We start from the raw sequence: 27,998 nt of genomic DNA, 5'->3' as shown, positions 1-27,998 counted from the left end.
GTACGATCTCGACCAATCGTGGTCAGCTTTAAATCGTGTCGTCTTTGTCTCGTCGGCAAGAGACGAAAATGGTGGCCGCAAATTAATGGGAACACGAGTGGGGTCTTCTGTAGTTCTTTCGTCGTCTTGAACCGGAGTTGCCAGGAAGCTTGCAAAAAGCTGAAAAAGTGTTAAGCGCGTGGAAGTAGCTCTAGCTGATGGAAGTAATGGTCCTTGGAAAAAGAGGAAGCGGGCTCTAAGGATCCTCTAACGTCCGAAGGTCTATACGTTACCATATCTCTGGAACGGTAACATACTTTTCCACTAATCTATTATACCCGGTAACGTCACGCGCTATTTTTGCCTGTCTCTGACCCTTGAAATTTTCATCGATCACTGGAACTGCTATCGCACCTTCATTTTGTTGTTTTCCGATTTCGAGTCACTTTTCTTATTTCGACGTTTAAAGTGTCATGGTGAACGATTCTTTCCACATTACACTGTAGTTATTCTTTAGGGTTATTAGGGTTCAACGTAAAACATTTTATTATGCACATCTTTTGTTATTAATTAATTTAATTTAACATTTATTTATTTATTTCAAATGTTTATATTATTATTTTGATTTTCAAATTTATCAAATTTTCTCAGTTGTTAATTTTCCAAATTTCTTAATATCAAAGTCCCTAGATCCCTTCACCGCCAAGCCCTTAAATCACTAGATCTTCCTAGGTCCACTTATATTCAGATCCCTAGATCTCAATCTACAAATCCCTAATCCCTAGGTCCCCTTCTTCCCAAACCCCAAAAACCCTAGATCCTAATCCCTACATCAAACGCCCATGTCCCAACTACTTATCCCACCCCTAAATCGTCAAATCCTCCATAATCCCCATAAATCTCTATAATCTTCCTCCCCTGTCACCGTTACATTCTCCTCCACTAAAACGCACCCTCAAATAGTAAAATATTAATGCACCAATGACAACCCGATAAATTCAATATTGAACAACTATCGATAAACTGAATATTAACTCCACTCTTAACAAACAATAAACTAAATAATCAAAAGCGATCATTTAAACGTATCATTTCAGTCTCCCAACGAGTGCATAAAAAGATGTTTAAAAATTTTGATGAACGCGCATCTGAAAACCAAATTCACACGTTGTTCGTACACATCCGGGCACAATGGCGGGGACAGGACAGACACGAAGAGGAGTGCCAGCTAATGGTATGGCGGTGGCGGTTATTGAATTATTAATTAAGTCAGTTAATTAATAAACGATAGGCCACAGAGCCAGGCAGTCAGCCAAGCTGCACCCCCGTCCCCTTAAACGCAGCCGCCCCTAAGCTTTCAGCGACTCGTTTGAACGGGGGTGGTTTAGCCGTTGCAACGATCGTCACATCCGGCACGTTTCCAGCCCTTTCTACGCCCCTGAACTTCATATATCTTCGATATTAGACAGCCACCCCGAAGCTGACTTCTTCCCATCCTTCGTTACCTGCTCGTCCCAGACCTCTTCTTCCCATCTTCGTTATTTATTTTTATCGTATCACCTAGCCGAACACCTTTCTCTCCTCTCCTCCCTTTTTTCCTTTACCGTTCGTCCTCATTCCGCACCTGTATATTTTCATTCGCCCGGGGAAATTAATGTTCCACGGAACACGGGTTTCCCTTTCTTCCGTCGCGAATTATTAATCGCTGCTTCGTCATCGGACGCTCGTTGCTTCTTCCCACCGAGCTTTACTCGAGAACTGTTATTCTTTTTTCGCGGAACTTCTTTTGTTTCTGCTTTTTTCGTCTGATTGATTGATTCGACCGGTTGGTTAGCGCGGTAGGCGTTTATAATTGCTTGTTAAGGGGGATGGGTCGAGTGGATTCGGGGGATGAAAGATCGCTCGGATTTATGGAGACGTAGAAACTTGGGAGGGAGATACGTTGTTATTCGACGCGAGGAATTTTGATACGTGATAGATTGACGCGTGATAGTTTTGTGTGTGGTAATTCGCAGCGTGGTAATTGGATATGTTGTAATTCGACGTGTAATAGTTGGAAGTATGGTAATTCAATACGTAGTTTTTCAACGCATAGTTCGACGAGTGATGGTTCAATACGCGGTAACTTGACGCATGGTAGTTCGACGCGTGGAGGTCGAATGTGTGGAAGTTCAACGCGTGAATGTGGGACGCATGCTAGTTCAACGCGTGGTAGTGAGACGCGTAAGAGTGGGATGCGTGGTAGTTCGACGCGTATGGAAGTGGGATGCGTGGTAGTAGGATGCGTGGGAATGCGAAGCGTGAGAGTGAGGTGCGTGGTAGTGCAACGCGTGAGAGTGGGATGCGTGGTAGTTCAACGCGTGGGAGTAGGATGCGTGGTAGTGGGATGCGTGGAAGTGGGATGCGTGATAGTTCGGCGCGTGGGAGTGGCATGCGCAGTAGATCGACGCGTGGTAGATCGACGCGTGGGAGTGGCATGCGCAGTAGATCGACGCGTGGAAGTGGAATGCGTGGTAGTTTGGCGCGTGGGAGTGGCATGCGCAGTAGATCGACGCGTGGTAGTGGAATGCGTGGTAGATCGACGCGTGGGAGTGGCATGCGTGGTAGTTCGGTGCGTGGAAATGGCATGCGCAGTAGATCGACGCGTGGGAGTTGATTTGCGTGAGAAATCGACGCGTGGGAGTAAAATACATGGTAATAGGATACGTAGTGGTTCGACGCATGATAGTTCGACGCACAGTAATTGCATGCGTTGTAATTCGACGCGTTGCACTTCCACACACGGTACTTCAGTAAATGATACTTCGCCATGTGATTACTACATCCACGATAGCTCAACGCAAGGTAGTTCTACGCGCAGTAACTCAACATACAGTAATTCAGCGTTGCAATAAAACATGCAACCATAAAACGCACGGTAATACAACTCGTATCGCGTTAACGCTATTCTATCGCGCGTTAAATCAACACGTAGCAATAAAAAGTCGTGAAACAGAAAATAAATTAAATTTTCCTCAGCAAATTTTACAAAATAATTCCCCACTAAAACTTCCGGAGCATATTTCAAAAAATTCCATAAACGCAGTACTCTGAATTTCACGCGAGAGTCATTTGACAAATTTCTGGGGACACTTACTCTTCCAAATAGCGAGTTTCATTGGACGAGCGTAGCGATTCGAAAGTGTATGCAAATAAACCATCTCGTACATCATCGAGTTCATAAAACGTTCGCAGAAATCTTTATAGTGTCAGGGGATCCTGTGTGTGTGGGAAGGCACTTTATCGCCGGCGGCTTTTAATCATCGCACCGTGTTCATTCCGGACACCCGTTAGATAAAAAGCTAGATCTGCGACAAGCGCGCGTAAGCCACGGAAAATGGCAGAAAATACCGCGGCTCTGCGATAAGCTAGAAGCACTGGCACGTCGAAAAAATAAAGAAAGAGAGAAAAACAAGAAAGAAATATCGTAGCTGTACATCACCCGGAATAGAATGTACCGAGTGGTCTCTGTATCTCCACTGAAATTTTCAAATCGATTTGGCACGCAATTTTTAAAAACGTCTGCACGCTTCCCTTGTAAACGGAAATACATGTGATTACTCTTCTTACATACATTATTTTATATCATTTATATAATTACATATTAATATACATATTGATATACACTATTAAATATGTACATTTTTAAATATTATAGTATATAAAACAGTACATGTGTTCTTTACATATGGTGTACTTATAAAATACATAATATAAATAACAATATCAAATTTTCTTTAATATTTATATTTATTAAAATATACTGTATACAGTAGACGAAAAATATATACAATGTATTTGATATTATTATATAAAAATTTTATCCTCGCGTAGTGAAATTTCGTTATAAAGCAATATAGAAGGTTTCGACTGTATTTGTTGAATGGGTGAGACAGTCGAGCAGTAATTGCAGTATAATTAAATTCTTCGATAGTTATTCAATAGATAACAAGGTCTTGATAACGAATGAATGGAGAATACGATTACACGAGAAGCAATCTAGAAGCAACCTGTTGCCGGTGCAGTGATAAATAAAGCGGTTGATTGTATCGTTAGAAATTTGTGTACCCGAATGCGATGTTTATTGTGTTTCTATTCGTTCATTTTAATTCCGCTTATAGCTTGTTCCCCGGGCAAATATATTATCTGCTTCAACGATTCTACGTCCGAATCACCAAATTTGCGGTGTTGGAAATTAGAAAACTTTCAAATTAAAATTTTGTATAAATTATTAAGTATTACAATGTTACAAGATCTTATCTACTTCTTACCATCCTTCCACGCGAACAAAGTAATTGATTTCATTTCAAACAACCGTAACAACAAAGTAAAAAAGCACAGTATACATCACCGTGTATACGAAACCGAGTGCATTAAACGCAAGTCTACTTTGAAAATTACGACAACAAAAAATCGTCGACCGTGACGAACGAGCAAGTCGTTCAACTCGACGACACATCGTTCTTCGTTCGCGCGGAGACTCCCGATTCGATCCATCAGTAGCGCCATTATTTTATCGCGCTGTTCAATTTCACCGCGGTACATTCGAAAATAGAACGGACAAGAAGCAAATATTGTCGACGCGACAGCGGAAAGAAACGAAGAACATTGCGGGCTTCTGCCCACAGCGAGAGGAAAAATCGAGGCACGCCCGCGGGACCGAGAGAATCGAATTACACGATACGGACCATAAAATAAATAGAGGAATATTCATTCCCTTGCCCTTACTTCAGTTTATCTTTTTCACGTCGTTTCTTGGCGTTCCGACTCGTCGAGCGGGATACAATGCCGCTCGCGTTAATTGGCGCCCGGAATTAATGGCTCGGCTGATCACCGTAGAATTTCTGAAGATACTCGCAGGAGAAAATAAGGAAGGGATGGGAATGAAGGGATGAGTGCAAGGTTTGCGTTGGATTTGATGGCTTACTTCAGATTTGTATGATTAAAATTATATTTTAGGTTATGTTTATGGGTGGCTTGAAGTTTTAAGAAAAGTAGATTTGTGGGATTGTGAGTATATTCGATGTGTGGTAGTGGGACGCGTGAGAGTGGGTTCTGTGGGGATGCAATGCGTGAGAGTGGGATACGTAGTAGTGTGACGCGTGAGAGTGGGATGCGTGGTAGTGCGACGCGTGGGAGTAGGATACGTGGTAGTGGGACGCGTGGTAGATCCACGCGTGGGAGTGGCATGCGCTGTAGATCGACGCGTGGGAGTGGGACGCGTGGTAGATCGACGCGTGGGAGTGGCATGCGCAGTAGATCGACGCGTGGGAGTGGAACGCGTGGCAGATCGACGCGTGGGAGTGGCTTGCGTGGTAGTTCAACGCGTGGGAGTGGAACGCGTGGTAGATCGACGCGTGGGAGTGGGATACGTGGTAGATCGACGCGTGGGAGTGGCATGCGCAGTAGATCGACGCGTGGGTGTGGCATGCGTAGTAGATCGACGCGTGGGAGTGGAATGCGTGGTAGAACGACACGTGGGAGTAGAATGCGTAGTAGATATTAGGTCAGAATACAAGTCTGTATGGTCAAAATTTTACGTTAACCCTTGAAGGTTTAAAAAATATAAATGTGTATAATTGTAATAATTTTGTTTAAGGTCAAGTTTGATGACTGCAGCTTAATTACTACCCTCAAGAACCAAACAAGGAAAATAATAATTTCACTACAGCACTCGACCATACTTGAACTATACCACAAGGTAACATATCATTTCGTAATTTCATTTCTGACAATAAATCTATAATTTTCTTAACAACGTATTAATCAAGATGGCACGAAACAAAGAGCACTAATGGTTTTCGAGAAGCAGCGGTTGCGCGGGATCAGCGATCAGCAATGGTTGTAGCAAAACAAACATGAACCCTAGATGCGAGCTTCCTACAATTAATAACGATAATATCCATCGGTGCTTATGGTTAACGTTGAACCGGCTCATTGGAAAATCGTTCAATTACCCGATGAGCTGGTGTCTATGTATACGATAAACAGTGAACGTGCATACCGAGTACATGCATACACGTGCTTCAGAATTAGAGTACAAGCTCTGTCGTGGATCAAGTGCGGTTAAACTCGATTTAGATAGAAACTGTTCTGCAGGTTGCATTTGCCATTAAACGAAATGAGTTCGAAATCTTGAGGCAAAGGTTTTGTGCGACTCAAAATTTTGGTCCCAAATTTTCTAGGCTCACTTTCTTGGATTCGAAATTTTTGGGTCACAAATTTTCTGGGATATTTTTTGGGTAACACATAGGTTGAAATCTAAAATTCTTAAAGTCCCAAAATTGAAAGGTGTCAAATTCCAAAAATTCTAAAATTCTGATTCGTCAAAGTATTTGAAGAGTCTCTAAATGAACGGAGATTCCCTGTCTATATATTTCACATTCATGCAATAATTTTGAAACATAAAGTCTGCTTAAACATTATTGTTTCATTCAAAAAATCGGAACAACGTCGTTTCGTTTAATTAAAACGTGCTTCACAATAAACGTCACGAATCATCGATGAGACAGCGTTAATCGAAGGCATTAAACATCGCATTTGAAACTTTACAGCAATATTTTCTATTTTATCAAAGTCTCGTACAAAATGCCATATTTACGATGATATACCGTATATCTACCATCCACGTATTAAACATGATTTACGATAAATAAACGTTGTAAAAGTACATCCTCAAACAACGTCACATTCATTTAACAGCATGAAACGCGTTATTCGTTAAATAGCCTGTTTACTTTCACACGAAAAGTAAGAACAATTCATCGGCCAAAACGCGCATCCTCAAAAGAAATTCGCATAAATCTTTTCGTGTCTACTCTTGGCACAAAGGCTTACATTTTCCGGTGTTCAGAAAAAATCTTGACTTTGATTAAAGCTCAGCAGAGCAAACGAAGCAAACGCGCTGCGGTCGGTAAAGCTTTGAGCGCGAGAGCCGCCAAAACACTTGGAAACCTGGCTTAACGAACGACGGGCTAAAAATCTTAATAGGGTAAGCCGTTGAGCAAACTGGGTAACAAGAGCTTTTCTTTAACTTGCGTTCAATTTTCGTCCAGGTATTACGAATTTGCACGGGTGTCACACTCGGATGCCTCGGACATATTTGGGCCAAATGCGAATGAACTTTCTGGGTGATTCAGCACCTGGGGTTAGGGTGTGTTTAGGGTCTTACAAATTTGGGGTCGTTCGAATTTAGGGGATTGGAAATTTGGGATTTGAGAAATTTGGGGTTATTGGAATTTGGAAGCTTGGAAATTCGGGATTTGACAAATTTGGAGTTATTGGAATTTGGGAGCTTGGAAATTTGGAGCCTGAGAAATTTGGGAGCATTCGAATTTGGGAGCTTGGAAATTTGAAAGCTGAGAAATTTGGGAGCATTCGAATTTGGGAGCTTGGAAATTTGGAACCTGAGAAATTTGGGATCATTCGAATTTGGAAGCTGAGAAATTTGGAATGACTCGAATTTGGAAGCTTGGAAATTTGGAACCTGAGAAATTTGGGAGCTTGGAAATTTGGAAGCTGAGAAATTTGGGAGCATTCGAATTTAGGAGCTTGGAAATTTGGAACCTGAGAAATTTGGGAGCATTCGAATTTGGAAGCTTGGAAATTTTGGAACCTGAGAAATTTGGGAGCTTGGAAATTTGGAAGCTGAGAAATTTGGGAGCATTCGAATTTGGGAGCTTGGAAATTTGGAATCTGAGAAATTAGGAATCACTCGAATTTGGGAGCTTGGAAATTTGGAAGCTGAGAAATTTGGGAGCATTCAAATTTGGGAGCTTGGAAATTTAGAACCTGAGAAATTTGGCACCATTCAAATTTGGGAGCTTGGAAATTTAGAACCTGAGAAATTTGGCACCATTCGAATTTAGAAGCTTGGAAATTAGGAACCTGAGAAATTCGGCACCATTCGAATTTGGAACCTTGAAAATTTAGAACCCGAGAAATTAGTGATCATTCGAGTTCCAAAACCTTGAAAACCTTCAACCTTCCCTAAACACATCACACACCTGTTCTGCCTCCAAAAGTCTCCCACGTTCCACTTCCTAAATTACCCCATGTAATCCATCCCTAATTTCCATCAAAATATCTCCCACCAAATCAAAGTCTAACAAAACTCCGATAACACAAAGGTTACATGTGTATAACGTCCGCACAAAGGTCCGTATAAAGGCAGCATGACACGTGGCTAGTGTAAATGGAACAAGGGGTCACAGTTCACGTGTAAACGTATGAACGTGTATAACATAACAGCCCGCAGGCTGACTGGTCGCGTTCGAATAACACATTTCGCTTGGAAACTTCACCAGGACGAGGGGGGATGAAGGGGTTGTTCGTTTTTGAAAAATAACCAAACGACGGGAATAATGGGTTCCGATGTTGTTCCATCGTTGTCCAACGAATTAATTCCGATCGATCCTTTCTATTTGACTCTTATTATTCTGGCTATTGAATGGACGAATTGAAAGATCGATAAGATTCATAACGACTGTGACATTATGGCGGAGCGTGTTCGCCGTAATTAGAAAACACAGTTGCAGCTTTTATCGTTCCCCGCACGATTTATGCTAATGGAGCTGTTCCATCGAGCCGCGTTTAGTGTTTCTGTTTTCGTATCAATTCGGTGGTAATTAATGGGCTGGGTTGATTTTTGGGGAGTTCGGACGCTCGAGGGTGTAAAAGGGACAAGTTTGAAAAGGAGGTAAATTTGAAAAAGGGGTTTGAAAGTGGAGGAGGTAAATTTAGCTTGGTAAATTTGTATAATACAACGATTATCGATCGGTTTCAGTAGAGGGTATGGAGGGTGAATGCGTAGCAATTTGACACGTGAATACGGGACACATGGTAGTTCACCGTGTGATATTGTGACGCGTAGGAGTGGGATGCGTGGTGGTTCGACGCGTATGGGAGTGGGATGCGTGGTAGTAGGATGCGTAGGAATTCAATGCGTGAGAGTGGGATGCGTGGTAGTTCAACGCGTGGGAGTGGGATGCGTGGTAGATCGACGCGTGGTAGTGGGATGCGTGGTAGTGGGATGCGTGATAGATCGACGCGTGGTAGTGGGACGCGTGGTAGAACGACGCGTGGGAGTGGGATGCGTGGTAGTTCAACGCGTGGGAGTGGGATGCGTGGTGGTTCAACGCATGGGAGTGGCATGCGCAGTAGATCGGCGCGTGGAAGTGAGATGCGTGGTAGTCCGACGCGTGGGAGTGGCATGCGCAGTATATCGACGCGTGGGAGTGGGATGCGTGGTAGATCGACGCGTGGGAGTGGCATGCGCAGTAGATCGACGCGTGCGAGTGGGACGCGTGGTAGATCGACGCGTGGGAGTGGCATGCGCAGTAGATCAACGCGTGGGAGTGGAATGCGTGGTAGAACGTCGCGTAGGAGTGGTATGCACTGTAGGTCAACGTGTGGGAGTGGTATGCGCAGTAGATCGACGCGTGGTAAATTTATACATTGATTATCCATTGGTTTTAGTAGAAACCGCAAATTTTTGAAATTTTAATTAACCCTTGAGGATGAAGAGGGTGAAAACACCGCAAGAAACTTTACTGTCTATTTATTCATTTTACTGTAATAGTAAATTTATTTTAATAGTAAATTTTTGAAACTTCAACTGTGACATCAAACCGGTATTTCAACATAGTTCTGAATTACACAAAAATTTCGAAAATATCCAACGCAACCATAAAAGCCGATATGTTTACTTTAAAACAACCCCCATTGGGACATGATACAAAATAATTTACAGCAAACAATAAAAGACATCTGTTATTATTTCATTACAATTACTCCCTTCCATCAAAAGAAAAGCTGTTAGATTTATTACGTGATTCGATCCGCTTCTACAACAAGTATTTTTTCCAAATTAAGAAACCACAAATCTTGAAAGAAACCCTCGCAACACCTCATTAAACTTCTCCCAACAGAAACGAGGAAAGAAAAGCGATATATCATTGCGAGAAGAAACTCAGCTCGAAAAGAAACCTTGGACACGGATCGACGACAATGGAGTCCCCATTCGAGTTTCTTTTCACCGGTGCTCGCCGAAAAATACGACAAAGTCGACGGGAAAATATTTACAGATCTCTGTGAAACGTTCTCCTTGCATGTTTTTTTTTCCACCCCTCTGTGGTTTTCCGTAATTTCAATCGTTACTGGACGCGTTTATTTCGCTGTTACATTTTAATGAAAGGGTTCTATCGATCGAGGCTGATTTCTTCTCTGACAAGAACCACCCTCCGGAAACGATTGCTCACCGATTCCTCAGCGAAAATCCATGCGTGCGGTCATTAAGGGTAAAATACGGCTAATAAAAATCGTTGCAAACTTTGGGATGCAGTTCTGTTCCAAACTTTCGAATGGGAAAAGTGCGCTGATACTGCATCGGGATGAAAAAAAATATAAATAAAAGAGAGGAACAATGGGAACGTACGAAATATTTCCGATGTTTGATCGTTGGCTGTAATTTTATGGGATGGAGGCAGGAATGGGCGGATTACGGAGACTGGGTCGCGGACAGAGGGTGCTTTGGACAGAAGGTAGGTTTAGGGAAAGAGAATTTTGTTTTTTGGTGATGGGATTTCGTGTTTGGTTGCTTTGGGATTTTGGGATTTTGGAATTTGGGAATTTGAAGACTCTGAAATTCTAAAACTCCAAATCTCTAAAACCCAAAATCTCAAAAATTCTAAAACTCCAAATTCCCAAATCTTTAAAACTCCAAATCTCTAAAACTCCAAATCCCTAAAACCCAAAATCTCCAAAACTCTAAAACTCCAAATTCCCAAATCTCTAAAACTCCAAATCTCTAGAACTCCAAATCTCTAAAACTTCAAATCCCTAAAACTCCAAATCTCTGAAACTCCAAATCTCTAAAACCCAAAATCTCCAAAATTCTAAAACTCCAAATTCCCAAATCTCTAAAACTCCAAATCCCTAAAACTCCAAATCTATAAAACTCTAAAACTCCAAATTCCCAAATCTCTAAAACTCCAAATCTCTAAAACTCTAAATCTCCAAAACCCCAAAAGTTCCAAACAAAAAAAAGTACCAGATTCGGAAATTTCCAACCTCCCCTCATACAAAACACGCCCCTAAAGAACTCCGCCAATAAATCACCATCACAAACGACCAAAAGCTGTTTTATTTTCCATAATTCATCCCCGAACTTCCACCCTCATCGGACCTAGTACCCCGTCAGTTCTACTCAGTTTTGACGGAAGAATCTTCCCGTTCGGCTTTCATATCGCTTCATCCTCGAGCGGAATAGTATGTCAACTTATGGTCGGACAGTTCGATGTACGCGAAGAAAGGATATACGTTTAAAGATCCCTTCACACCGGCAGCCAGCGCCAAACGAGATACGACACTCGATATATCACAATTTACGATAAAACGACTTGGACGTATTTACACGAGAGTCACGTTACGACGTCGCCTCGTGGTCGTGCTGGGTTTTCGTGTTTTCAAAGCATGTTCCGTGGGAAATTTTCGTGGCCGTGTCGAACAACCCGTTGAAATTTCGGCGTCGTACGAAACAGCGGTGGCTCGATTATCTGAATTAACGCGAACAACGTTGACAAACGGCTATGACGGCCATGGTGCACCGTGTTGTTGCTCGTTAACCGATAACTGATGATATTATGTTGGTTTCGCAGAGAATTCGTTTCCCTAAATGTTCTATTATTCTTCGTTTCGATATCATTTAGGGAGAACCCGAAGATTTATACGGGTAAGTGTCATCGTGTTTTGATTGCCTCTCTGTATCGGAATTTCAGTTGTTTATGCGGATACATTTTTATCGGTAAAATTGTTTATGTGGACGAGTTTTTTATCGGAAAAATTTCGATTGTTTATGTGCACGTTTCTATTGGAAAAATTTCAATTAATGTGGATGTATTTGTAGAGAAATTTTTTTCTCTGGAAGGAGGGCTTGCAATGATTAAAATATTTGGCTTCAGAATATTTTTTTGGTTATTCATACATATTCTGATTAATTGGTGACCTTGACCTTAATTTTGACCTTCAACTTCACCTTCAACTCGACCTTTCACTTCACCTTCCACTTGACCTTTAACTTGATCTTTCACTTTACTTTGAACTTGACTTTCAACTTTACTTTGAACTTGACCTTCCACTTGACCTACAACTTGACCTTCCACGTGACTTTCAACTTGATCTTTCACTTTACTTTGAACTTGACCTTCCACTTGACCTACAACTTGACCTTTCACTTTACTTTGAATTTGACTTTCAATTTGACTTTCAACTTGACCTACAACTTGACCTTTCACTTTACTATGAACTTGACCTTCAATCGACCTTCAACTTGACTTTCAACTTGACCTTCCACTTGACCTTCCACTTGACTTTCCACTTGACTTTCCACTTGACTTTCCACTTGACTTTCCACTTGACCTTCAACTTAATCTTTCACTTTACTTTGAGCTTGACCTTCCACTTGACCTACAACTTGACCTTTCACTTCACTTTGAACTTGACTGTCAACTTGACTTTCAACTTGACCTTCAACTTGACCTTCCACTTGTCCTTGACCTCAACCTCAACCTTGACTTGATTTTAATAAATAGTGAACAATATTCTTAAATCAATACACTCAGATCTAATTATTCCTAGATGTAATGCTTTCAGATAACCTCCCAATATCTCTATATCCAAACATGTTCAAATACCAACATCTGCAATATATTTAGATTCACATACTTTCAGTCAAATATCAAATATCTCCACATGTATCTGCTTTAAACTATCGACATACCAATGTCAATATCAATATACCAATGTCAGTATGAATATACCAATATCCCTAGATTATAACATGTTAGGAACACCCTAAAGCTAGTAAGATAGGACATTACCACATCCAGTGAAAATATCCCGATTTTCAACAGCAACCCTCGAGAAGAAGCCGAGGGAAAAATAATTCGCGTGAGGGTAACACAGATTGATCTGTCCCGTGTGGTCCATTAGCCGCGGCTACAACGTACCTCGGATTAGAAGAGAGCGCCGCGATGTCCGACGAGAGAGAAAGCAGGTCGCAGGGATCATCCAGGACCTCGAAGAGGAGGAAGACGATCGTGGACGGGATACCAGGCTGATTCCATCGGGTCAGCTCGACGTACCAAGTCGATCCGAATAAACGAGCTCGAGGGACAAGCAGGATCGCTTGCACCACCTTCGAATCACCACGCCTTCGTGTGTACGTGACGCGATAACTATCTGTCGGTGGCGGTGTCGTGGGAAACGGCCGGCACAAAACGAAAATCGTCCAACCCGCTACCAAGGTCCTTTTCGCTGTTCCTGCAGGGAAGGATTCCTGTCGACACGAGTTTCTGTCATCCTCGACTACGAATATTCGGGATTGTACGGATTGCTGTATGTGCACTCGATGACGCCATTTTTTATTATCTTAAAAATTAATTAATATTGTATCTGATATTTTTATGAAAATTTAGTAACTGAGCTAGTGTAAGTAACTAAACTATATTTAGTTAGCTAAATCTAATTAAGCTAAATCGAATATTTTGGCTGCTTGTTCGGATTACGTATGTGGTTGCACTCGATGACGCCATTTTTTATTATTTTAAAAATTAATTAATATTGTATCTGATATTTTTATGAAAATTTAGTAACTGAGCTAGTGTAGTAACTAAACTATATTTAGTTAGCTAAATCTAATTAAACTAAATCGAATATTTTGGCTGCTTGTTCGGATTACGTATGTGGTTGCACTCGATGACGCCATTTTTTATTATCTTAAAAATTAATGTATATTGCATTTGGTATGTTTAAGAAGATTTAGTAACGAAGCTACAGTAATTACCTAAACTAAAAGTTAGCTAAATTAACTAAACTAGATTTGCTGCCATTTTAGTGCTGGAGCTACCAAGACAAAATGGCCGCCTTTAGGTTACAGAGTTCAGCTTGCAAAGTTACTCTGCATTTCATATTTTCTGAAAAATATGTTATTTCTTAAATTAAAAGCAACTAAATTTAGTTAGCTAAATCTAACTAAACTAGATTTGCTGACATTTTAGTACTGGAGCTACCAAGACAAAATGGCCGCCTTTAGGTTACAGAGTTCAGCTTGCAAAGTTACTCTGCATTTCATATATTCTGAAAAATATGTTATTCCTTAATTTAAAAGCAACTAAATTTAGTTAGCTAAATCTAACTAAACTAGATTTGCTGACATTTTAGTGCTGAAGCTACCAAGACAAAATGGCCGCCTTTAGGTTACAGAGTTCAGCTTGCGAAATTACTCTGCATTTCACATTTTCTAAAAAATGATGTTATTCTTTAACTTCAAAGTATTTGTAACTTCCATATCGTCATTTTCAATATAATAATAAACAGTGAGGTATTTATTATAATTTTCTAAATGTGATAAAAATGAAAGAACAATTTGAGCTCCAGAGAATAAATTTCAGCGAAAATCTTATTTGAAGGAATAGAATTTCTCCGGGCCACTTTTCCAAAATTCATATTGCGTCGTGTGATTTAATTTCACGTTAGGGTATTCCTCTTTCTCGATGGTATCAATTGACTCCTCTTTCTCTTCCAGGTATGAAATCCAATTTTCCAGATCAGAGTGAGCAATCCCAAAGACACGAGCTTCTACTCCGACCGAGTAAGCTTCGAGCTACTTGGTCTCTTTGTGATTTCGTTCTTGGTTCCTCGGCTAACGGAGAACTGATCTAAAATGGCGCGATTCTTTTCGCGCTTCGATAAAAGAAATACCGAGTTCTGGGAATCCATTGCGTTCACAAAAATTGGATCCATATTTCACGCATTTTCCGCATTGCAAATTTATAGTGTTATAAATTTATAAACATTCGCGGGCCGCAGATAACATTTTTTAATACTTTAAATCACCCTTATCCGGCCGCCATTTTACATACGTCTGGGTGATACATGAACTTGCCTATGAATTTATCGCTTATTTTAGCGGATACCGTTTTACGTTGTAAATTATGTTTCATTTTGCCGAGTATTTAAGTACGGGAATTATAGGCGCGGTATTAGAGGAAGAGAATTATAGGTTAGGTTAAATGTCTGGGTTTATAGGTTAGGTATTCAGCGACAATTATAGGTTATGTATTGAAGCTCAAGAATTATAGGTTAAGTAATGAAGATCAAGAATTATAGGTTAAGCTTTAGAGGTTAAGTAACGAAGGTCAACCATTAGGTCAAACCTTGAGTATTAAAGTAAAATTTAATATTAAATAGCGTTATAAGAATGTTAAATATAAAATTTAATAAAATATTTATTCAAGTGTTTCTAAAAGGCTACAACATAAATAAATGTCACCTGTAATTAAATAAAATATTCGCACAAGTTAAATTAAAAATTCCACAAAAAATTCAAAATGTCTTCCGAGTTTGTATTATCTGAACCAGATAATAAATGTATTATCTGGAACTAGACATCTCCAGACGTGTACGTAATCCAGATATCTGGCCATGTCGTAAATCAAGCCGTAGGACGAAACACCGACCGCTGCTTCGATATCTAAATATTTTAAACAATCTCACGGTGAACGCCATTGTTATTCTCCGTTAACAGGCGCATAAACATTTCATCTCTCCGTACAATAAAACCTTGTAATTCGCGTCTAATGACGAAATGCGGGCTCGCAACATTTTATCATTGGAATTACCGTAGCCATCGAGAGCCATTAATTAATTATTAATTTCGGCCGATATTGTTCTTCGGTAGAGGCTGGCAATTTAGTTTCTCGCCGGCGTTGTAATGCGATATCACCGAACGGAGTTTATTAGCTGTCCGTTTCGCGTAGCCAACGGTTCGACAACAATGATGGTACGGGTAATACGAAGAACAATATGATAATAACGAACGATGCGTTGTTGTTGTTGTTGTCGCGGTGCCGCGGGGGTATCCATAAAGCACTCGTATATTTTAAACATTCGTTTCGCCGTTTCTATTGTTCGTTTGTTTCGCGATCAAAAGGAAACCGCTTCCATCGTTGCCGCCTTGAACCCGCGCAGCCACGACAGCCCGTATATATTTCACCGCGATAAAGAAACGGTGGAACAAAAGAAAGAAGAAAAAAAAAGGAAAATAGGAACCGGGTAATGAAGGACGTTTTTAGGAGTCTTTTTAAGCCGAAGGAAATATTTATCACGATGAAATCTCCGGGCTAGCGCGATTTCTCTCCGCGGATACGCCGGTGCTTTTCAAGCCCCGCGTTGGACCACTTCGGCCATGACGATTCTTTAGCCCGCGGAAAATAAATCGAAATCGTGAAATGAAATTTGTCCGAAAAGCGATTTTTCTTCGGGCGAAATGCGTTCGCAGTGCATTCTGGGTAATCGTGATTTTCGTTAGGAGAATTTTAAATATTTTATTCTGCTTTTTTAACGGAGGATAAAGGGATCCAGGGATATCTGGATCAATGTGGGTCATGGTCCATTTGGATACAGAACTATTGGAATCTAGGGATATTTGCATCTAGGTATATTGGGATACAGAACTATTGGAATCTAGGGATATTTGTATCTAGGTATATTGGTATCAAGAAATATTGGAATCCAGAGATATTTAAATACTAGAGTCTTTGGATTTCAAATATTTTATTTTGCTTTTTGACTGGAGGATAAAGGTATCTAGGGATATTATGGTTAAGGGATATCTGGACTAATGTGGATGATGGTCTAGGGATATTGGAATATGGAATTATTGGAATCTAGGGATTTCAAATATTTTAGTTAGCCATTTCAGTGAGGGATAAAGGGATCTAGGGATATTTGGACTATTATGAATCATGGTCTAGGGATACTTAGATATAGAAGTGCTAGAATCTAGGGATATTGGGGTGTAGAACTACTAGAATCTAGGGATTTTAAATATTTTATTTTGCCTTTTTAATGAGGGAGGAACGGATCTAGGGATATTTGGAACAATGTGGACCATGGTCTAGGGATATTGGGACCTAGTACTTCTAGAACCTAGGTATATTTTGATAAAGAAATATTGGAATCTAGGGATATTTAAATACTGGAGTATTTAGATCTAGAGATATTTAAATCTATGTTGAGATTTAAGAATGTTGGGTTATAAGTATATTTGGATCTAGGGATATTCAGTCTAAAATCTAGGAATATTAGAATCTGGGGACATTTGATATTAAAATATTTGAATCTAGGGATATTAGAATATACGAGCATGAGATATATAGCTATAAAAATAAAAAATCAAAGAAGAAAACACCTAATGTAGAATATTACTAGAATTCTAGTAGTATTAGTAGGTATTATTGTTAGATATTACTAATAATATTACTAGATATTGTTACTAGACATTACTAGAATATTACGAGAATAACTAATATTACTAAATATTATGACTAGATATTACTAGAATAAGTAATATTACTTAATACTGTTACTGGATACTACTAATATTTAGTAATATTAGTTATTCTCGTAATATTCTAGTATTATTTCAGTAATATTACTAGTGATGTCTAGTAAAAATTATGACTAGATATTACTAGAATAAGTAATATTACTCGATACTGTTACTGGATACTAGTAACATTTAGTAATATTAGTTATTCTCGTAATATTCTAGTATTATTTCAGTAATATTACTAGTAATGTCTAGTAAAAATTATGACTAGATATTACTAGAATAAGTAATATTACTAGATACTGTTGCTAGATACTGTTACTAGATACTACTAATAATATTACTAATAATATTACTAGAATATTACTAGAATTCTAGCAATATAAAAAATCACTAGAATACAAAGCTCCATGAATCCAATAATGCTACAAAATCAACGAAATTTGTACCAATCACACGTCCGACCAAAGTATATTAACTAATTCCAAAGAAAAGTGTATTATCGCAAATAAAATTGCTTTATAATTAGCGAAAAAAAATGGGAAATCTCTCTGTGGCGCACAGATAAAAAAAATCAGCACAAAGGAATACGAGTTTAGGAGAATCATATTGAATTCGTGATCGAATGAAAGGAATGTTTCCCGCTTCGGAATTGGCGCGAAAGCATGAAAGAGTAACAAGAAGGAGGATACTCGATGAACGCGCGAAGGCGAATGAAATGAGCAGAGGTCCACGGAGCAGCCAGCGTTGCCTCGAATATCGATTAAACGACGATTAATATTCATCGACGGGGAGAATTGTTCGCGCGCTGGTTGCGTAGGTACCGCGTTGAATTTTAAATCAACGATTATAAATTAAGTCATCCGACTCGACGAGGAACCCGTGTACGCCCGCGCGTTCGATCGATTTCGAATTCGTGTTTCCCGCCGTTATCGAGCTGCCACGCGTCACCAACTTCTTCCGCTTTCAAATTACCCCCAACTTCATTAATTAACATTACCGATTAGTTTTCAATTCTGTCAGTTTTCTTCACTTTAAAATAATTTTGAAATCTTATTCGTGAGAGGGACATTATCAGAGCAATAAGGGGAAACTTTGATTATCTGATTATTGGTACCGAATGTTTGATACGTTATTGTGGCACATTATCAGATTGGTAGCAGGTGTGCGCGATAATATGCCAGCTATTATATCGTATAACACATCGAATTTTGATATAAAGCTCGTTTGTAATAAGATCTTCCACGTGATCCTGGCTTTGTAACCCTCAGCTATTTAATCTTTGAACCGTAACTCTAGCCTGTACTCCTCGAATCTCCGATACCGGCTACACTCAGTTGCAAACTAAACTCGACTGCAAACTACCGGCAAACTAAACCGGCTCTTCGATCCCATTGCACTCTTAAAACTACGACCGCCCGAAATCGAGCCTCGTATTCGAAACAGCCAATTCCGTTACCCAAAACACACCATCTTGTGAGCATTCAAAATTCAGAAACGCCAAGAAACCGATCCGCTTCCCCTCTACGGGAGGCCGAACAATTTCCAACTGGATCAGAATTACTATTCTACTATAACTGATCGTAACAGCTTTCAATTAAAACTTCAAGGTACCATTCAATTTCCGGTTCGATTGTTCCCGTTCGCGATTGAAGATTCTTAAACCGCTCGTTCGAACTTCGATTAATTTTGTTTTCGATGTGCTACCATTTTAATTGGACCTGATAATTGTTTGCAATTAATCGCTACCTCTCATTTATGCTGTAACCTTTCTACGTCTCTGCGTTCTTATATTCCTAGTAATCGACATTTGTAGATTTCTGGATCAGTGGATCTCTAAGTCCCTAGATCTTTAGATCGGTAGATCCGAAATCCCTAGACCTTTACATTTCAATATTTCTAGGCACTTAATTAGTAAAGTACAGATACTTTATTTTGCATATACCTAAATCTCCCGATAACTAAATTCCTAGATCCCGAATTCCCTAGATTTCTTAATACTTAGACCAGAAAATCTCTAGATTTCAAAATTTCCTGGGATCGTGAATACTTAGATCAATAGATCAGAAAGTCCCCAGATTCGCAAATCTCCAGATTTCAAAATTCCCTAGGGTCATAAATACTTGGATAAATAGATAAGAAAATCCCTAGATTGGAAAATTTGTAGATTGCAAAATTCACTAGGAACCTAAATACTTAGATTAATTGATCAGAAAATCTCTAGATCTTGAAATCCATAGATTTCAAAATTCCCTAGGGCCCTAAATACTTAGATAAATAGACAAGAAAATCTCTAGATTGGAAAATTTGTAGATTGCAAAATTCACTAGGAACCCAAATACTTTGATTAATCGATCAGAAAATACCTAGATCCTAAAATCCATAGATTTCAAAATTCCCTAGGGCCCTAAATACTTAGATAAATAGATCAGAAAATCCCTAGATTGGCAAATCTGTAGATTGCAAAATTCCCTACGAACCAAAATACTTAGATCGATAGATCAGAAACCCTAGATCCTAAAATTCTTAGATTTCAAAATTTCCTAGGGCCCTAAATACTTAGACAAATAGATCAGAAAATCCCTAGATTGGCAAATCTGTAGATTGCAAAATTCCCTACGAACCCAAATACTTAGATCGATAGATCAGAAACCCCAGATCCTAAAATTCTTAGGTTTCAAAATTCCCTAGGATCCTAAATACTTAAATAAATAGATGAGAAAATCCCTAGATTGGCAAATCTGTAGATTTCTAAATTCTCTAGGATCCCATATGCTTAGATCGATAAATCAGAAAATCCCTAAATCCTAAAATTCTTAGATTTCAAAATACTATAGAATCCTAAATACTTAGATAGACAGATTAGAAAATCCCTAGATTGGAAAATCTGTAGATTACAAAATTGCATAGGATCCCAAATACTTAGATCGATCGATTAGAAAATCTCTAGATACGTAAATCTCTAGATTTCGAAATTTCCTAGGATCCTAAATACTCAGATTAATCAATCAGAAAATCCCTAGATCCTCAAATCCCTAAATTCCTAGATCATCAAATCCCTAGGTCCCTAGATCCCCAAATTCCCATTTTCCTCTCACCCTAATTCTAGTGACACCAAATATCCCCACATCCCTAAAACACCAGAATTGGAATTAAAAATTTTTGAATAATTAAAAATTCTAAGTTTGAGAAATTCTAGGTCAATGAAAATGTAATCCCCTATTTCAAGATCGAATATAAATACCCACATCCCCAGATTTATTGAAATATCCTTAAATCCGCAGATGCCTGAACCGCCTCATTATACATCAAAGCTTACGACATCTCGTTACCGTGATAACTTACGAAAAGTGGCCAGAAAATTGACGCGAATCGGTCTCCTTACCAGATATCAAGGAAATATTTGTTTCGAATGAGAAAGAATGGAGATAATGGGCGGTGCTGAGGTTTGAAAAGAGTTGAGGTGCATTAACAGGTTCCAGCCGCAAATGGCAGCGCGTCCCCCGACTTAACCCGGTTAGTTGGTCGTCGGAACTCCTCGAAGCTTTCCGGCAAGGGTCTATCCCAGCTTTTTCCTTTCTTTTCGCAGGAATTCCACTCGGCGGAAAGGCGGTTAATGCCGGCTCTCTTCAAAAGGCTGCAGCGTGAGGGAATTTTTCAATTAGCTTCGTTCGTTGCCCGCGGATAACTGGATGACAAAGTGACGCTTTACAATATCGTCGTGAACTTCCTTTCGTTTCGAGAACGAGCTTAACTGAAATCGAAATCTCTCTTCGGCCTTTCAACGATGCAACAATGCGACCGGTATGAGCCGGAAATGCTCAAAGTTTCGATCTAAACGTTTTTCAGATACGATACGTTATTCTCCAGATAATCGATATTATTCACGACATACAACACTAGTGATATTGTTCACCAATTAGTATCTTGTTCTGAATAGCAAACTTTGAGAAACTAAACTTTTTAAGGAGGGTCATTTTGTATTTTTAAATTTGCAGTCATTTTTATAAAATTTTGCAGGACTATTCATTAGACCTATCTAATAATATTTATATATAATACATAAATATTAAATATAATTTATTAAGTTTAATATGATTATTAAATTTTTTTACAAATCGTTTGTTGTACACTTTTTGTCAAAATATTTGTCGTCCACAAATTTTGGTTAATTTGCATTTTGCTGTAGAACATGAAAACCATAAAACTTCCCCATACCTTAAGTTCACGTGCAGCTTCGTTAATAATACATAATTATTAAATATAATTTATTAAGTTTAATATGATCATCAAATTTTTTTACAAAATGTTTGTTGTACACTTTTTGTCAAAATGTCTGTCATCTACAAATTTTGGTTAATTTGCATCTTGCTGTAGTATATGAAAACCATAAAACTTCCCCACACCTTAAGTTCATATGTAGCTTCGTTAATAATACATAATTATTAAATATAATTTATTAAGTTCAATATAATCATTAAATTTTTTTACAGAATGTTTGTTGTACACATCTTGTCAAAATGTCTGTCATCCACAAATTTTGGTTAATTTGCATCTTATTGTAGTATATGTGAACCATAAAACTTTCCCATTCCTCAAGTTCATGTGTAGCTTCCTCCAGGTAGTCGAAAGGACATCCTTTATTTTTGTTTGCTTGACAAACACACAAAGTTTCATCAAAAGGGACACTCGTTAGATAACATTTTTCATGTTTGCTAACACTTTCTCGTTAAATCAAACAAGTGTGCAAAGTTCAAAAAATCATTGGTTCTTATAAAACGCATCCTGCCATGACCAAACTTCCACAAGTTCGGTCTCAGAAAATTCAAGGACCAATAGTAGAAAAATCTTGAAAACCACTCGGGAAACCTTGAAACCAGCTTCATGCCCAGAACTTGAAGGCAAAAAAAAACTTCGGGTGCAAATCCATGCAAAACTTGAAGAAATTAGTATCGAGGGTTAATTCTAGGGGTGCACGTGCTTCGACAGATCCCGATAGCGTAAAATATAAGGAACGAGACAGAAGAAACACGCGACAAGGTGGAGACGGCGAACGGGCAACGTCCGTAAAGGGCGAGGTAAGGACTCCGCGGAGAGAGGAGAGTATGGGGATCCGTCGAGAGAGTAAGGGCAGGAGCGACGAAGAGGGCACGACGATCCAGAGTGGAGGAGCATGCGCGGGTGGGAGTGGCACCTTATTCGTCGTGCAGCTCCCGCCAAGGCTTTCTGTCAACTACGAACTGTCGACGGAAAAGGTTCCCTGTCAACGACGTGTGCGATCGTCACGGCTCGGTGAAACCCGAAAATGTGACCGTTCGCTTTGTACCGTGTTCCTCGCGAAACGTGATCGCTGACGGACCGACGAGGTTGCAACTTGTTCCGATCGCGGAAATCGGTATGCCTCCCCTGCATGGATTAACGTGATCGATGGTGATCGATGTACCTACGCGGCCAGTTCGACGGTGATATAGTGCGAGACTGTGCGCCGATACCATCGATAAACGAACGGTGATCGACGCTGAACTGCGGCAATTTACCATATCGTAATCAGTGTCACGTGGACTAAGTGACACGTGACTGCTACTGACTGATTTGATATCTGATTCCTAGGGGGTTCTAGGGAACTGTTGCGGAAATTACGGATTATGTGGCTGAGGTTCCAAGTGCGGAATGCAACAGCTTGCAGGTCAGACGTTTGTGATAACTCAGGTTGTTTCGCAAGAAGCGAGACAAAAAATAATCAGTGAACTTTCGGATCATAAGTCAGAGAGGTCAGCTTCGAGTTTCATCAAAACATTCTGTGATTAGTACCAAGTGAGCAGAACTGAGAGTTACATATGATCAAGGTCTTGAAAATATTTTGTGATGTATTAAAATAGTGAAAGTATTTGCATCTCGCTAAGTGGATCTTCAGATTTAGTGTGACACTCATTAACGTTCGAAGTAAGGATACAAAGTGCGACATCTTGGCCAGAGTGCGAAAAGGTTCATATTTTGTGATTAATTCATAACAGTTTAATTGAAGTGACAGTACCCTCGGGAACTCAATATTTAAGAGGGATCTAGGGAAGGAGAGCAAACACATCCGTGGATTATTGTTCTTCAAGTTCCGGAGGCAGAAAAATGATGTGACTTTGTGACTAATTCATGAGAGTCTAATTAAAGTGACATCAGAAATACCCGTAGAGGTTCTGCATTTAACGAGAAGGAACGGCAAATATTGTTCTTCGTCTTTCGAAATTAAAAACGATAATTGATATTCGATAAGGAAAAGTCTAGTCCGAGTACTTTGTAATTAATACAAAAACGACTTAATTAAAGTTTCATTGTTGAACAACATTTAACAAGGAAGCAAAGAAGTTGCAAACAGGAACTTGTTCTTCAAGTTCTTGCAGGTCTGAACAAAAGCGAAACAAGTACTCGTATTCTTCGAGTTAATACAAGAACGACCTAATTAAAGTTATATCGTTTAATAACATTCGAAAAGAAGAGTGAATTGGAGCTTCATTGAGCTTCAGGTTCTTCCAGAACAAAGAAGGTGTATGTTAATACAGACGTCGCTTCAAAAAGTGTAAGAGGGAGTGTAACATCGCTCGGAGAAAAGTGCAAACATCGAGCAGTGTTTAGGTTCTACTTGATATAAGAGAAAGAGCGAAGCAGATAGAGCGAAGGCAATATAGCAGCCACGTAATTGCAGGGATATTGAAGAAGTGTAACTTCTGTCAGGAAGTGTAAACACGGAGATCGAACAGTTGAGTTTTACTTGATATAAGAGAAAGAGCGAGAGTACATCGATGTTAATATAAGTCACGTTGAAGAGTGACATCGTTCAAAAGGAAGTGTAACGTCAGTAGAAGACGTATGACGTTAGTCAACAAGTGTAAACGGGACGATCGAGTGATGTTTCAGCTCTACTTGATATAAGAGAAAGAGCGACACAGCTCATTGATGTTAATACAAAGGCTACATAATTGTAGACATATTGAAGAAGTGTAACGTCATCAAAAAGTGTAAACAGGAGTATCGAACAGTGCTTAAAAGCTGTACTTGATATAAGAGAAAGAGCGAAACTGCACATTCAAGTTAATCTAACAACTACATAACTGAAGTCATATTGAAGGAGAAGTGTAACGTCACCAAAAAGTGTAAATAGAAGTATCGAACAGTGTTTAAGAGTTGTACTTGATATAAGAGAACAAGCGAACCAGCACATCCAACTTAATATAACAACTACATAACTGAAGTCATACTGAAGGAGAAGTGTAACGTCACCAAAAAGTGTAAACACGAATATCGAGCAGTGCTTAAGAGTTCTACTTGATATAAGAGAAAAAGCGAAACAGCACATCACGTTAACATAACAACTACATAATTGAAGATACATCGAAGAAAAAGTGTAACATCATCAAAAAGTGTAAACAAAAAATCAAGCAGTGTTTAAGTTCTACCCGATATAAGTGAAACACGCTACTTGAAGACATATTAAAAAAGTGTAACATCAAAAAGTGTAACAACTCAAGTGAACATAAAAAAAAAGTGCAAAACCTACAGTGTTCAAGTCTAAATAAAAAAAAGTTCACATCAAACAAAAAACTTAAGTCACATCTGAAAGAGATCCGATTGAAAAGGTACATAAATCCGGAGTAACAGAAATGATCTTGTTCTAAAGGTAGAGTCAGAATAATCTTGAAGAAGCAGTAAACAGAAGGATGCGTACGAACGGAATAATTCATGGCGTAGGCCGATAGCCAGGCAGAAGGACACTCATAGCGGATAATTAATCCGGCTACTAATTAGTCGCGGAGCGTCGCGCGACTGGTCTAAAGAGACAAATACGCGCGGGAAGCGTCGCTGATTAAAACTCACCGGTGGATGACCCGGAAGGATACGGATGAAAGGCTGGGCTAATGAGAACAGGGAAACGCCTTGATACCTTGTAAGAAAGTGACAGGACAAGTTACATCCTCCTCCCGTGTCACCTTGACCTGCCATAATCCCTGCCTTTGCTACTTTTAATCTTCCAAACAACGTCCCTGACTTTGCAAGGTCCTAATCCTCTAAACGCATTTGGCAAACCTTGCGTTTGCGGCATATGCGAATAGAACCGCAATCCTTGATTTTGCAACTTTGCCACAGTCATACTGCAACCTTGATATTTTCTTAATCTTTGCTACCTTGTCAGAATTCCATAAACGTCCTTCAATTTGCAACCTTGACATTCTGCTGACATCCTTGAGTAACACTGACGTTCGTGTGGGAACATTGCAACATTGTGAGAATTTGCAACATTGCAATTCTGTAACCACCCTTTGAAGCCTTGTCACAATCCGAACCTTGTCTTTCAAAGCTTACAATTCTATGAACGTGCAACCTTTATAATCCTATGAACGTCTTTGCAACCTTGTTATAATCCTATGAACGTCCTTGCAACCTTGTCACAATCCTCCGAACCTTGTCTTTCAAACCTCACAATCCTATGAACGTCTTTGCAACCTTGTTATAATCCTATGAACGCCCGTGCAACCTTTTCATAATCCTATGAACGTCTTTGCAACTTTGTTGCAATCCTATGAACGTCCCTGTAACCCTATCATAATCCTATAAACTAGACCTCAATTTGAACCTTTAACTTTGCAACCGTGAACGCTTCTTTGCAACTCTGAACCTTGCACTAATCCCGTAACCAGTGTCTGTGCAATCTTGTGGCTTCGTCCGAATATCCGAACTGTTTTAAATTTTTGTGGAATTTCTGGACTTGATCAAGGATTCTGAAGACTCTGTTAACGGACTCAAGGTGTAAATGATATCGTACAGTGGACTTTCACGGGGTTCGTTCAGGTTGTCAGATGTCGAGAGTACGATGAAGTCGAGTGGCTCGAGTGCCACTTCGATCGGTGATTCGTGGAAATCCAGGTGTGGAAAGTGTTCGAGGAAAATGCGGATCCTTTCGACGATCTTGCTGCTCTGCTCCGTCTTGAGGACAGGTGAGAACGCCACTTTTTGACCAATTCGTAGACGCTACACGTAGTTATACGTACATTTTAGAAAAATTTCATGTACAAAATGGACTTTTTTGACTTTAAGGAGGATTCACTATGTTCTAGTTTGAACATTTTTTTAAAATTTCATTTACAAAATGGAGAAAACTTCTTTGACTTTAAGGAGGATTCATTATGTTCTAGTTTGAACATTTTTTAAAAATTTCATATACAAAATGCAGGAAAACTTCATTGATTTTGAGGAGGATTCATTATGTTCTAGTTTGAACATTTTTTAAAAATTTCATATACAAAATGCAAGAAAACTTCATTGATTTTGAGGAGGATTCATTATGTTCTAGTTTGAACATTTTTTAAAAGCATCATACGCGAAATGGAGAAAACTCCTTTGATTTTGAGGATTCATTATGTTCTAGTTTACACATTTTTTAATTAACAGTAGCAATTTTTCGGAACAAATATTTTTTGTCGGATTTATGCTCGGTTTTTCGGCGCGCGATAGAGGGAAAATGGAAATAGCAGCGACGAAGGGTGTAGAAAATAAAATGTGACTGAAACAAAGTAGAATGTATTGTGAAATGTATTCATGACATTTTAATTATACTTGTTGCTGGATATATTATTACAAAACGCTAATGGGTATCTGTGCTAATTTTGATATATCATTTATCAGTCGAGCGATACATTTTCAATGTGTGAGTTTATTCAAATAATTTTTAAATAATTACATACTTTTTCAATACCAGTTTCAAACAAGAATTTTTAAATAAAAATTCACTCAATTTAAAAAAAAAATTAACTTAAGAATAAATAGTTATATAAAACGTGAAAAATTGTTTTTGATATTTCAAATAACACAAAAATATCTCAACAAAATAATTCAGTTAGCTGATCATTAAATTGAACGCAACAAACGAACACAGTTTTATGTGCACATTTTTAAAGGAAACAATTAACTTTTAATTTTGTTCGTCACCGAACAAAAGAATGAAATTGAATCTTTATTGTATCCTAAGACTTGTCTCTAGAAAAATTAAACAAGAAAAGAGGCCGAGGGTGGAGGGGTGACAAGGATTTGTCCCAGAGGTACAAATTATCGCTCGACGCTTTAATCTCTGATTCCTTAGCGGGAAAATTTAATTTTCAACCGAGGTAATTGGAACATTTCTTTTTTTTTTTCATGGAATTTCAGCCGGTGTTTACGCATCGGCCGTGAGTCGAGAGCTAAATTGAATCGCGTTTTTCATCCTGCTTCCTTTTGAGCGAGCTTAATTGCCAGCTCGCGGCTGCGACGAATTTCTCGCGTGAACACGCTTTTTTCGAAGCTGACACACCCCTGTCAAGGACAAAACAAGGGGTAGTTGTTAACGAACAAGAACGTTTTTACCTTTGCCTGGAAATCTACTTGTGTATTTGCTTCCGACGTCTTTTACCTTCTCGCTTAAGGATGCTGCATAATGTAGGTTATGGATATAGCTCTACCTATACTGCCGTCGTGCGTGATGGAGTTTCGTACTTTTTTAAGGAAGTTTGATTTGGAAATTTTATTTGGAAATAACGTTGTTTTATATTTTTTAATTTGTTGGGGA

General features: G+C 39.1%; 1 protein-coding gene and 1 long non-coding RNA gene across 2 annotated transcripts in view; both read left to right on the top strand.

The window, feature by feature from the left end:
- Positions 1-63: 63 nt before the first annotated feature.
- On the top strand, positions 64-13,491 carry LOC143265901 (uncharacterized). The gene is made up of 4 exons (XR_013040696.1): positions 64-287; positions 1,077-1,213; positions 5,618-5,719; positions 12,930-13,491. It is a non-coding gene; the product is annotated as an uncharacterized LOC143265901 (long non-coding RNA).
- Positions 13,492-22,634: 9,143 nt separating this feature from the next.
- LOC100881497 (uncharacterized) overlaps positions 22,635-27,998 on the top strand; it is a 114,851-nt gene continuing 109,487 nt past the window's right edge. The window contains exon 1 of the mRNA XM_012286108.2: positions 22,635-26,394. Coding sequence (XP_012141498.1) covers positions 26,211-26,394 — 184 coding nt within the window. The 5' untranslated portion in view covers positions 22,635-26,210. The remainder of the gene's footprint in view (positions 26,395-27,998) is intronic.

This window comes from Megachile rotundata, chromosome 15 (genome assembly GCF_050947335.1).
Source record: "Megachile rotundata isolate GNS110a chromosome 15, iyMegRotu1, whole genome shotgun sequence".
Lineage (NCBI taxonomy): Eukaryota > Metazoa > Arthropoda > Insecta > Hymenoptera > Megachilidae > Megachile > Megachile rotundata.
Note: the sequence above shows the minus strand (reverse complement) of the source record. Positions and strands in the feature narration are given on the sequence as shown.